The sequence below is a fragment of the Styela clava genome, chromosome 1 (assembly GCF_964204865.1).
Source record: "Styela clava chromosome 1, kaStyClav1.hap1.2, whole genome shotgun sequence".
NCBI classification, from domain to species: domain Eukaryota; kingdom Metazoa; phylum Chordata; class Ascidiacea; order Stolidobranchia; family Styelidae; genus Styela; species Styela clava.
Genome location: NC_135250.1, coordinates 21661980 through 21675803, shown reverse-complemented (window position 1 = coordinate 21675803; position 13824 = coordinate 21661980). Strand labels below are relative to the sequence as shown.

The 13824-nt window shown below is 35.5% G+C and overlaps 1 protein-coding gene across 5 annotated transcripts in view; it reads right to left on the bottom strand.

The window, feature by feature from the left end:
* Positions 1 to 298: 298 nt before the first annotated feature.
* The window catches only part of LOC120343552 (MOB kinase activator 2-like), a 45685-nt gene continuing 32159 nt past the window's right edge, over positions 299 to 13824 (bottom strand). For 3 of the 5 annotated variants that reach the window (XM_078111717.1, XM_039412778.2, XM_078111708.1), the window contains 4 exons: positions 5882 to 6039; positions 3494 to 3590; positions 3073 to 3197; positions 299 to 2758 (listed from right to left, as the gene is read on the bottom strand). In XM_078111717.1, the coding sequence (XP_077967843.1) occupies positions 2316 to 2758; positions 3073 to 3197; positions 3494 to 3590; positions 5882 to 6039 (823 nt within the window). In that variant the 3' untranslated portion in view covers positions 299 to 2315. Of the gene's footprint in view, positions 2759 to 3072; positions 3198 to 3493; positions 3591 to 5881; positions 6040 to 8222; positions 8401 to 10187; positions 10469 to 13824 lie in introns of those variants that run through there. The other 2 variants (XM_039412762.2, XM_078111712.1) reach the window with 2 other exon arrangements.

Genomic DNA, 13824 nt, shown 5'->3' with positions numbered 1-13824 from the left:
CAGGTTTGCACGCGTTGAATGATTGAATTTCGAAAATCCGCTTGTTCCGTTGGATAGCGGCCTAAACTGATCGCAGCTGAAATGCGACAGCCACCGCTATCAATGGCAAGTTTAAGACATTAACTCAGCGCCATCGACAAAAGTTTTATTCCAAATTTGCCAACATGGCCAGTTGTACTTTTACAGATGACTCTTGCAATCTGACAACTAAACTTCTCAATATATATATGTAACAACTAAAAGTATTCGACCTAATCTTAAATCATTCCCAATAAAATAGCGATAAATTGTTGAACAATTGCTGTAACAGTGCTTTTTATTCATATGACGTCACCTAAATGAAGAAGGACTATTAATAACAAGAGAGAAAAACAATAATAATAATAACAATGGGAGTAAAAGCATATCGAGAAATGGAAAAGATGCGCTGCGTTTTATCAGAATATTAACATTGAACTATGCCTAATTGGGCATTATTCGATGTTCAACTCAAAGATTGCTTCATTGGATGAGATAAACACATTACACATTTCAGCATAGATGAAAATTTGTGTATGGCCCCAATATTTGAGTGGGAATTATCCGAAGTGAGCCGAAACCTACGATTCCCCAAAACTTTGTTGAAAACGACAAACTAAATTCGGCTACAGGCAGGCATAATAAAATATTCAATATTTGTAATTGAGCAAAATGTAATGACAAATTAAGGATTTCAAAATAAAAACACAATAAATGACAAGAATTAGGGTCATCATATTTTTGCAAAATACATCATAAATTATATTACATTTACAGTTAACATGGCAGTGAACACGTTATTTGGTATTGACTATATATTATAATCTACATATGGTCAGCATCATTTCAACTACTAAATCAGGGGGATCAATAACAGCAAGGAAGTATAAGGCCTTCATCATTTCATTAATGGATTCGTAGGTTGAAAAAACATGCGGATTCCACAATACAAGTAATCAAAATATGGGATGAATGAACTTCTACTGGAAGACAGATGGATTCTTGTATTGATAATAGAATTACTGCATAAGTTATATGGGTTAGTCTAAGCTAGAAAGTAGCGCAAGCATATTTCAAAGTAGCGATTTTTGCAATGAAATTGTGTCTCAATTTTTAATCAGATGAAACCGTGAAAATAATGATATATTTAGACAATGAGAGAAGGGAGTGTGCATAAAGAAATATGAGAAAATGAACAAAAATGGCGCTGTAGTAAAATAAAAATAAACTTCGAGGAGACAAGTTGAATTTTGGCTACCTAACCATGGTTGAAACCCATTTCCTTGATGCTCATAAATGGAAACATGAATGTTATTATGAATATATGAAAGACTGAAGAGAAAGGAAAATACTAAGACAGATGTCACTCATTTGTGGGCGTTGTGCAGGATTCTCACAAAAACTATATTTGCCAAATCATAAATATATATAACTTTTGCCTTATTCATCTCAGAGCTAGTATACCATCATTGATTTATGCTAGGCCATACACTAATTCATAAATATATATTTTCCGACATAGTAAGAGCCGCGTCATCACATTTTCAGCAGCCCTAACTATCCCAGAGACAACAGTCGAAAAATTATAAATATATAAGAGATTCCATAATATGGGTATCAACGTACAGAAAAACAGCTTCATATATCCCACACAATACTTTTCATTTAATCAGAATTGAAAATTTAAATATCTTGAGTATATTAAACTAAGTAGTTCCTTAAAATTAATGTTGAAGGAACTTTGTCTGATTTGCAATAGCAAAATTATTTATATCTTGAAGTACAGTTGAGTAAATCACGAGACAACCAATTATGGTCAGTATGGTAACATAGAATATTTCCCAAAATTGATCTTGATTTGAATATCACGATTTGGTCATATTTGTATTGAGAGACCATCAGCCCATAATTAAATCATATTCCTGCAGGATTGAGTTTGACTGAAATACAAGTTCTATTGAGAATGCAAATATATTCAAAATAAAGAAACTGTGTATAATTGAATCACTAAAATTCTGAGTTCTTAGCGTATTGTCTAAAAATGCATGATGCATGCGTGATTTTGCTTCCGCAGATCCGCGAAAGAAGCAATGACCATTTCTGGCTTATTTTCATCTTCGTACCTAGAGAACAGGAGGCAGTCGCCTATGCAAGACCATCCTGCTCCATATACCTTCTTACAGTATGTTTATCGCGCAAATTCTCATCGAAACTCAGTTGCCATACTGAGCTGCATATGTATGTGACATACAATAAGTTTACTGTGGACGGATTGCAGTATATATGATGGAAAATACTCAAGACGCAATCCATCCTTTAGAATTAGAAGCTGCCATTCCATTGTTTCTAGAATTGTAACTTGATACATATTGTGAACTTGAAAAAGTATTATAAGAAGTCGGAGTACCACTGCCACTCGATGATGTCGTTCCGGAAGCGCTTTTTGAATTTGTAGAGGAAGATGTTCGATGATGGTTACGCGTGCACGCATCTGTGCATTTTGTCTTTAAAATCTCCATAAGGTCGATGAGATCGTCTAACGGAGCGTGTTCTTTAGCGTCGAGGAGATCGAACTCTCGAACCAGAAGAATAAAATGCATGAAAATAATGTTCAGATGACCATGAAGACCAAATTGTTGAAGTTTTGAAAAGTGCGATGAATACATGTGAGACAAAACGTGGAAAAGAAAACGCATCATCTTTGAAATATCTGTGTAGAAAGTGGGAACAAAATTGTGCGCTGAAATGAAAGAGAAAGTATTAATAAACTGAGAAAGGAATCCACTTTTGAATGAACGACAAAATGGTTTGAATCAAAAAAGTTATCTAGTTAGTACATGGATGGATATATACTATGAAAGTTGCAGAGAACTAGGTATTTGAAAAGGATACAAAACTATGCAGAAGATGATGGGTTCTATTTGAGGGTGTCATTGAGCATTTATTGTGCTAACAGTAATAAAACTGAACCATGTTAAAATGTGTGGGGTGTCCAAAATAACATTTAGTTTATTAAACTCCTGGAATTGTCAAAATATTTGAATATACACTTACCATATTTAGTTGGAAATAATTTTTCATTGCTGACACATTTTTGACAATATGTCATAACATAGTCTATGTACTGCGGTGCTGTGCACTTCAATTTCTTTCCTCGATCATCTGTCCACCAATATTGCCTGTAATAAAACCAGGATTAGACCAATCACTTGTCAACATTAGTACAAACTCTGGCATGGGCTTACTTTATTTTGAATGCCTTTCGCAATACATTTTCTAGTTCCAAAATTAATTTCGAGTAACAGAAACTTGTAATTGTATTTTTTACATCAGATTTTGAATATAAACCAATTTTGTGTAACAATAGTTACAATTCATCTTAGAAAACTGTAAAACTGAGTATTAAAATTCCTCAAAACCACAAATATATCAAATTTCTATATTTGTTCAAATTATAAATTCAACTTTTACTCACATTTGGCCAGCGCCTTGCATAGTTGGGCACGACTCAGCAGTACAGAATTCTGACATTGTGCCGTATTCGAGATTTATATTGTGAAACAAAGAAATCACTGAAAATAAAAAGTAAATTTTAAAATAACATAATGTTTTAAATCCACAGATAAATAGAACTAGTGACATATAAAATCCTTGCTGGAGGGGGTGCGCCTATTCTCAATTCTTGTCATTGCAAGCTTAAGGAAATCGTGCGTGTCAAAAGAGATTTACTGTTTTGGACATCAAATAAACATATTTTAAATACAAGTCCGCAAAACATAAATGGACCAATCAAATACCACCAACGCGATAATCTATAATATTGAATAAATATGCCCCAGGCTCAGATCACTTTCACGATATCGCTAATTTCATGCACTTAATTTATAAAATAAAAAAGAACCATTATTCAAAATATTTTGTTTAAAAAATGAGAGATATTTAATGGGTTCTTAAATGACAATGGCATGGTCAAATACAATTTAAAAAAAAAGTTCAATGCATCAATCTATTTTAAACCTAGACTACTGCACGCATATAAATTATTAATAGCTTTGTTCAGTATTGCGCCTTCCATTTGTGCAAAGCAACGTTTATGTGAGAATTCTAAGTAAATCGATGCAGTATATTTAGCATCACCTGGCAATCAAAATTGAATAAAAAACATTACATCTCAATGGCCACTGCTTCTATGGTGTTAGTTCAATGAAATATATGTTATTCAGTATATATGCCATTGACATTACTGGATTGATATGTTAGGCTTTGAATTGCGAAATATTCCATTGTACACAACTTGAAATTCAGCAACCACGTCAATTTAGTATATCAACAGCGGTGCTATATAAATAGTGTCAGAGGAGGATTCTATCAAAAATCACAAACTGTCATAACAAGGTAGAATCCATAGTTTGTATTGTCACTTTTATAAGTGCTTATATAATTTTGCTGATTCAGCATTTTAGGATAGAAAAAGGTAGTACAAGCATAAGTGGATTTCAGAATAGTAAATTTCAACAACTTTTACATGTTAACTTAGAGGATGACTGACAGCATCACTATGCCATTTTGACTAGAATATGCAAATTGTTCTATTATACCAGCTTATTGTGCAATTTACATTGCCAATCACCCACTCAGCGTTACCTCTTTGCGGAAGACAAGTGGATGGTTCATATTACATGTGATTGTGATTCTAATAACGTCACAATGTAGGAGATGTGTCAGAAAATACACAGTCTTACATCATCACCAATACAAACAAAACTTCTTGATTAGGCAATAAGTAACTAGACACTCATCTATGCTTTCACACAACCATATATAATCCAAAAATAATTCCAGATTTGTTCAACTATAACATGGCTTAATTAAACATGGCAATTCGCCCAATGGGCATATAGGTAATAAGTGAATAATGTACAGCAATGAATTCAAAAAGAGAAATGCGTGGCGACAGTGGCATATACATTACATCCAAGTAGACAATCCTTTTAAGGGAGATAGCCAGGAATTTCACATCATACAGAAACACGACACCAATGTTTTAGTACAGAATAGCATTGTGCAGTACAACAAAGGCTTGATCGGTAATCAATGGAAGCCAGCTTCCTATGTTTACGGAAGAATTTTAGCACCGAAATTGACACAATACAATTGCAAGGACTACTAGTTTCGATCGAAACTAGACGCATGTTTTGTAAAAGAAATAGCAGACCAAACCCAAACTAGCCAAAAAATTACCATTCAAATGCAAAACTTGGAAATCAGCGTGGTCATAAATTCATAATACCAGTATGCAGTAACCAAAATAGAATTCAAAATTGACCAATGGGTATTGGATAACTTAGACACACCTCATGCTACTACTCTCACAAAATTAAACAAATATTTTCGACAGTATAACCTTATTCATGTCAGTGGGAAAAACCATTGGGCACACAAATCAATCAAAAGAACTATCACGTGAAACTTTTGTTGACAAATGGCCTAGCTGGCATTGTAAAGGTGGCGTGATCCACGAATCACCATTGTTCATTAGCCAAGTAACGCCATATACAATTGTGACATCATTACCCAATGGGATGCCACGTATACGTCTTCCATTTTGTTTACATTCGACGCTCTCAAAAGACTCTATATTCAGATATGGAGTAGAGTTTGTCAAACGACGGACAATTGCCATTTTAATTTAACTTGTTAGTGAACGAATATTGCGCAAACCCTGCTTTAAATCTACAGTTACTTGAACAATGATTCCTGTGTGATTTCCACATGAAAATTGAAAACATAAGACTTGAAAGCATGTATTTTGCAGAATCAGTCTTATGCTGGCTTGCACAATTATCCCAGGGTTAAAAATTACCTTGTGTAGCGACCCATTCCTTTTGATCGATTTGAGGTGGTAAGTGAACCACTTGATGAAGACTGATATCGTGTGGCGTTGGTTGTATGAGGGTTTGGTCAAGGTAAGGTGGATGTTCTTCTTTCACTACTGGCTTCTTTTCTTGTTTCTTACCCTTTCTGAAAGATAAATACAAAGGGAAATGATTTCTTCGTTTATCGAAAAAATTTAAGAAGAATTTATTCTAAAAAACATGTATGATCGAGTATGAATTCGAGATCATTCAACTATCTTCCAAATTGAACGATGCAAGTTTCAAAACTAGCCATAAAACTGTAGTCAACAAGTCTACAAATTTTGTTTGCCCAAAAAGATGGACGACTGGACATTAAAATTCATGTCTTTTATGGTCAGTGACAAATCCTAACAAATTCTTTGAAGATGCAGAAAACGAAAAATTTATTACAAATTTAATAAGATATAAAACCAGTTATGAAGACAAGAGAATACAAATGATACTACAAATATCGAAAGACATCTGCCGCGAAAGCAAAATAGCACGCCTACCAATGTCGTTAAGAGGGCGACCCAAACAGAAGACAAATATTTATTCAATATTTTACTATATCAGAGGGTTGTAAACACAATTCATCAGGCGTGGCGCTATCATAGAATATGATAATAACATACGTCGAAATGGCAACACCACTAAAAATAAAAGGGAGTTACTGGAACCCCCTCATTATAAAATGATTTCAGGGATATTCGACAACGCAAATTTCCGCCTTGGAAGCGAAAACAAATTCGTTTTGATAAGGAACAAAGGTATCCCGCTGTGCACGTCTCTTCAGTTCTCCGATTTGCATACCAATAACTGATAATCCGAGAATAAAATGTAGCCGGTAAACGTCAGTTTTGAATATATTAAATCTACAACAGCGCAAAATTCGACATTTTCCGATCAGAAATGGACAACTAGTTCTCACCACTTTCCCAGCAGAAATATGTCAAAAATTTGACAATCTCTCCCAGAATAATTTTCATATAAATAGACGCAAATCTTTTCGTTTCTATCACTCACCCACAAAAGCTGCAAATTTTTTATTTTATTGTGCTTGGGCTCATGTTAAAATCACGCGAGTACCGATTCTATCTGCAAGGGGGTTCCATCTTTCATGGTCCATATTTACAATCACGAAATTAGGGGGTATTTGTTAAGTCGTATTGTTGAAAGTAAGTAACCTATTTCTTAAAAGCTCGTATTGTTGTTGACCCCGGCTTACCGAGGAATACAATACAGCCATTCAATTAGATAGCCGTCGGTAAATCCATATGTATATTAATAAAAATCCCGACTCAATCGCATGGGATTTGCCTTTCTATTTTGAAACCTGCTTATTAAAGTGGTGCCTTTGTTTGCAAGGACATAGAGTTAAACCCGCGTATTGATTGACCTTAGATATATTGAAAAGTAAAACCTGGTATTATGAGTTGCGTAAGGTAGTCGTGAAGGCGAGCAATATTATATTTATTACAAATGGAATATATTAATTTGCCAAACCCTGAAATATGTATACCGATATCCTATTCTAGTGGTGAAAAAACGATAGATTGGGCACAGTATCTTTAAATACATATTACATTCCCAGGTATGTTGCAAATTTTCATTACGTAAACTTTACGATATAAACAATAAATAAATAGAATTGGTCCAATAAACAATACTAAGATTAAACGGTCGGCGTGGTATTTGGTTTCGAAATACAAAATTTTTGAAATTCGCTAATTAATGTATTTTTAGCTTCCAAAAAGGCCGCGGTAAAGATTTACTAACGACACCCGACAAAAAGAATGGCAATTCTTTACGACAAAGTGATGTGAGCAATATACTTATACCAGTTTTAGTATGGAACGTTGATAAAAAAATTGACGTAGCTGGAGTAACGGCAATTCTCGCTTGATGGACTATGTTATTGGTAAAAAATTCCCAAGCGCCAAGTCGTAAATTTTGATTTCAGTTTGTGGGACGGGGCAAATATTATCAGCCGTTGCTAAGACGGGGTCGTGTGTTCGGGCGTCGCGATATCTCAGCAAATACAACGGCATATTGGTTAATTATATCTTATTATTTGCAGACGAAGGAAGGTCGACCCAATCGTTTCGTCGGAACTACGGAACCAGAAAAATTCAAATTCTTCTTCGTAATATCCCTGTTTCACGAAGAGTCCCTCTATTTGAGCAAAAAGTATTTCGTAAATGTTACAGAAAGTCATATTTTTGGTTTAGTTCTAATCTATATATACTATTTGACGTTTGATTTTAGCAATACGCAAAATAATAATTTTGTTATGCAAAAATGTACCTTATAATGTAATTTAACATCTCCATAATGCGTTATCTCAAATACAGTATAACAAAAACTATGCATAACATCTTCACCAGCGCTCTGAACTTATTCCGAAGCTGCCTAAATACAAGACACCGCACACGGCTACCATCTGACAACTCAACTTATGTCAGCGACTTAAAACCTATACCAGGAGGCTATTAAGCGTATAACGTAGGACGATAGTTGGTAGAAACGTATTACGCATCCGTTAATAAGGCCGGAACTATATTGCAGTTACGCATTCAACACATCGTGGTCAATATATGACGGGGCGAATTAAAAATCGGCTGTTATTTATCAAATGGGAGTAGTCTAGTTTTAACAAGACCGTAAAACCTAATTTGCGACGCTATGTTTGTCGTATATGACCTGTGTTATATGGAAATGACTTTTTCGTCAAGAGGCAGCGTGAAACACAGTGTGTTAATGGGCCACCATGGAAGCGTTCTGTAACCTAGCATTGGTATATTTACCGCAACCGTGTAACTGTACAAGAGATAAATGACTAAATCAGCTTACCATTTAATTACTACACGATAGTAGCCCGCACACATTACATATCGAAAGTTATAAACATTATAGACAAGTTGAAGATATTTCGTTCTGGACGTAAAACAATGCGCCCAATCGTTCACACAGACTTCTCGGTGGGCGCACAGCTGTCGTCGTCTGCAAGTTAGATGAGAACGTTTACCTTCATAACCCTTTGTTGAACTTGATAATGTCTTAAGCGCTTATTGACGATAAAACACCATTGTTTTACAGAAATAAGTTCAGTGAACTATGAATATAAGTTTTAATGTGATATAATCTACATCTTAATGGTTTTTTATAGTCACCATTTCATCAACATTTCAGGTGATAGGCAATCCGCCTTTACAATAGGGAGTATGGCTTGCGAAATCACGTAACATTTAGCGATTACGTAATCAGGATATATAAATGATACATGAAGATTTCCCTATAGCGCTTCAAAATGGTGTAAAAGTCAAACGTTCATTCAGAACAAAGATTCTTTATGGTTTTCGCTATGGGAAATGGGCAAAAATTATTCAATTGAATAGAAAATGGGAATTTTCTCTGAGTAATAGGAATGGCTGCATACTTCACACAACAGCGTGACCGTATGCTAGAGAAAGTTAAACAATAAAAAGTGGCGTGATATGATGGACACCGTCATGCGTGGCAAGCTTTGATCACGTGTTTAGCGATAAATGAGCAACATCCTCGAAAATGGCCGGTTATGAACGATTGCATAGCCAGTTGTGTACGATTCTAGGGCTCTTTGTGTTCGGCGAAATTTTTTTCGAATTCTGTGCGCTATACAATGTCCGATCACTATTGTTTGATTAGGTTCAACCATACGTTTGCATTATCAAAATTATATAATAAGGCGGAAAAGCTGACGACGTCAAATTCTTCATTGAAAAGAGTTCGGGTTGAATGCAAAATAAATGACCTTTCTGGATTTTCCCAATTGTACACTTTCCGCGCTGACCCTCTGTATAACGGCCGTGTGGGCGTTGTCAAATGTGTCATTAAATACACAATAGGTAAGTTTTACAATACAAAACAAGTTAACGACTATCGCGTTACTATAGTGGAATTGCATGTGCAATAATGTCACAGGACAAATCATGTGTCGTCCTTCGCAGTAACAAACAAATGATGCTACAGCGCATGATTATCAAAATTTGGGAGAAATTACCAAAAACGAAAATCAAGTATTGAATAAACTGACTTGCTAAATTAGGATCAACGACAGACTGTACTGTTATTGATGGATTTCTACGTAATAACTAATTTTCACGACTCCCAGATTGCGGGCATGAGCACTTTCTTCAACATTATCTTTTAAATGAGCTCGATTTGGTCAAACGAATATAAATAAAAATTCGACGGTCATTATTGTTGTCAACGACCAGCGGAAAAACTTACCGTTTTGCCTTTTTTACGTTATTATTGTTGAAGGGCGATTTCTTCATTTTGTCATTCTGCGGCGACAGTATTTGTAGTATCTGATCCAACATTGTCATTGCGAATATAATAGTATACTCTTATATAAAATATATTTATGTCCGTACGTCCAAAATCAACAGGCGAGAAGATCAATATAAAATATCAAATTCCCAAACGTCTTGGTGACGTCGGGTATTAGATTTAAAAATTAGTTTTCTACAGATAGCAGCGCTAGTGATTCTATAGGAAATAATAAAAATGACATTTTTAATTTGAAATCCACATTTCTCATTCTAATTTTGCACCGCGGGATCATATTGAATCTCAACTGGCTATAAAGCAATACAGGCGACATGTTAAATCGTCACTACAATAATAGGTACCGTTACTTTAACATCGTCAAACTTCATTATTTCATAACGTGACTTATCATTGACTCTACATGCTGCTGTGATAAAAATCTCGATCCTATGCAGACGATAAACAAGACTGTCATGAGTGGAAGCCACGACTGGGTCAATCAAATAAAACTTCATAAAACGTACACGCTTTATGGCGCCACGTTTTTCGACGGCACGCCTGAGACAGAGTGCGGATATGACACCATCTCAGTTTTATTTTACTTTGATTTTAATGAAGTAGCAGATGGAATACGAGACACTAATTTCATGGTAATGATGTAACGTTAATAATATTAATACTCAGTACAATCATGAATGGAATGAGTACCGGTACATATCTTTTGGCTAGCAAAACGTTTTAAAAAATGCACTGTCATTTTTAATCTACAATACGGTACCATTGACAGATCCCATATTTATTACAGGTATGTTATGAAGAAACAGCAAGACTCAAAAGTATGATTTACTAACCAACGCAAAAACCGTGATAGCCTTCCACCCGAAAAATACATTCATATACGATCTTGTGCTGTACACGCCTATACACTGGTCTTGATATACGATCAATTCTAGCAAAAAGTTTCAACAACGGGCAGACCAACCGACCTCCGCGGCTTACCAGCGAGAGTGATTGATATTCGTCGGCGAGGTATACACATCGCCCGCGAACTGTCGAAAACGAGACGATGAATGCCTTTTTCTTTTTCCTTTCGGTAATCGTATCGCGTGCATCGTTCGAGCACATGGTAAGCGCGGGTAGTTTCAAAACAATCATACTAAAAAGGAAAAAAGGGGTCGTTTTCTAACCCTTTGCCCCAATTTTGGACAAGGGTCTGTAAACACGAACCCTGTGCCTTTTATAAGTACCGTCGCAGTAAATTGTCAGTACGCAAGAATAGACAAACAAGAGTAAAGTGTACGAATAAAAATGCATCGCTTGCACTCGAAAAAAAATCGTCAGAATGCGGGTATTGTATAGAATAGATTAGCCTTGTATGGAAATCGTTCATATTACAGTTATTTATATCCTCCCCCTCCCCTGAACGAATATATTTATTGAGTTTCTCTGATATACGTAACTGGTTATAAACTACAAATATTGAAATCCCGCAACGTAGGCTTATTCTCACGCATCGCTTTGATAGCGCTACATAACTATATTAAGCTCTCTTTGATCCCATTATTCTACATGTTGGAAAACGATACCGGTTGATGACTGGCTGGCACGCAATAATAAGAAAGGATTTAGTACAACGGCATAAGCATAACGAGCTGGTCAAATAAAACGATATCAGCGATTGCCGCACTCAACACGATGAAAATAGTCATCAGCACCGTTCAACTGCAAATTCAATAACAACCAGCAAACTATAGAACTAGCTTTAGGAACAAAGCTAACTGTAAATAAGTCAATTATATGGCACGGAACAACACGGGCGTTGTAATAATCAAAGTGTTATTATCATATGTATTAAATTTCGCACCTATGTTCGGGACCTCTTGCCGTAATTCTGTGAACCATATCACAACAGTAATAAATAACACATATGCTGTTCGCATGAAAATTGCAATAAAAGTTGGAGAAAATAGAAATGATCGATAAAACTTGCATCTATCTTATTCAATTTACGTTTCATTGCTTCGGGTAACATGAAAAATTTGCCCTCAACTCGGAACTATGCTAGAATTGTGACAGATGAACACAGATAGTCTACTCAATTTGTTACACCAAGTTCGACAAGGGCGACCATTGAAATAAATATAACACATGAGGTAGAGAGCCTGCGATACCAAAACCCCAATAGCGACGGCACCGCAACATTAGATAGCAATACTGCAAACATCGTTTTTTTTTTTCAAGTTGTCCAAATCCCCATTGACGAAATGAACTTTGTTTTCCCGCTTTCCAACACTTCAAAAATTACTATTTCAATTTTGCGATTCCTCATTTCGCTCGACTGTTCCTAGTAACATCTGAAATCTCTCAAATGATCGCAACCAGATAGGCTACATGATAAATATATATCTAATAAAAAGGATTTTCTTCTACGATGACATCACGCATGCTTTCAAAGATCTGTAATTTGTCGTGTCTTAACTTATAGACAACATATGTTAGTTTGGCCAGAAACAAGCTTCCACCAAGCAAAATTTACTAACTATCCACACATAATCATGTTTCAAATATACATAATTTTACGTATGATCACATTCTTCGTGACCGATTTTAGTTTTTGAATAGGCTCGGTAGGCCAGTATCGACTTCTTTCATTTAGGAAATGATCAAATTTACCATGATGACCGTCAAGCTAGTTCGTGGGACGACATCTTTTGATTGATATACAGTACGGGCAAAGCCAAACTCTATTTATTTTTTACATATATTGGGATTGCAGCCAATATTGACAATTTGGAGTTAAAAACGCGCTCCTGATAACGATTGACAATGGGTAGCAACAAACAAGTGCCTCATTTGTACATCGTATTCTAAACGTCACATGAACGAAAAGCGAGCAATTTTTGGCTCGATCCTCTTTTGCCCACCCAGCATATTTTATCAACATCAGGATGCAATCGGGTAAAAATGTTTTCAAACGTGTATGATTAGAATTTAATTTGACAAGCCAAATAAGTTAAGCCAATATAGTGAACACAAACAAGTCCAAACAAGCCGGAGGGGTTGATATAACATAGCAATCACGTTTTTTGAGGGACAAGAAATTAGAACTGCACGCATCAATAGTTTGCATATTGCAGGTTGAAAATGACTTTAATTTTAATTGCCCAGATTTGATGCGTTGGGATAGAGTGCCGAATTTGGCCATTTCAATTGAAAAGTAGGTCGGAGACAATCGTGAAATTGATATACACGATTAGCTATTCAGTTGCATTTCATATGCAGCAGGTTGTCGGGTGACATAATATCAGCCCAACATCTGTCGCATCTTTTTTATCGATATTATGGGTTGACAACTGACAATGGAAAATGGTAATTACCAAATTTCTATATCTTGAACGGTATGTTTTACCTCGCGATGAAAATGCTCGGGGTAAAATGCTGGCAGTCGAATTGTATGGAAATTTTTCAAAGGACGCTATAAAATTGAAGACGCACCAGAACCTTATACGGAATAATATGGATATAATCCAATTTACCACTGACCGAGCATTTTTAGCATATTTTTAACGTGCTAAATTCCATTTTAATCTACCGC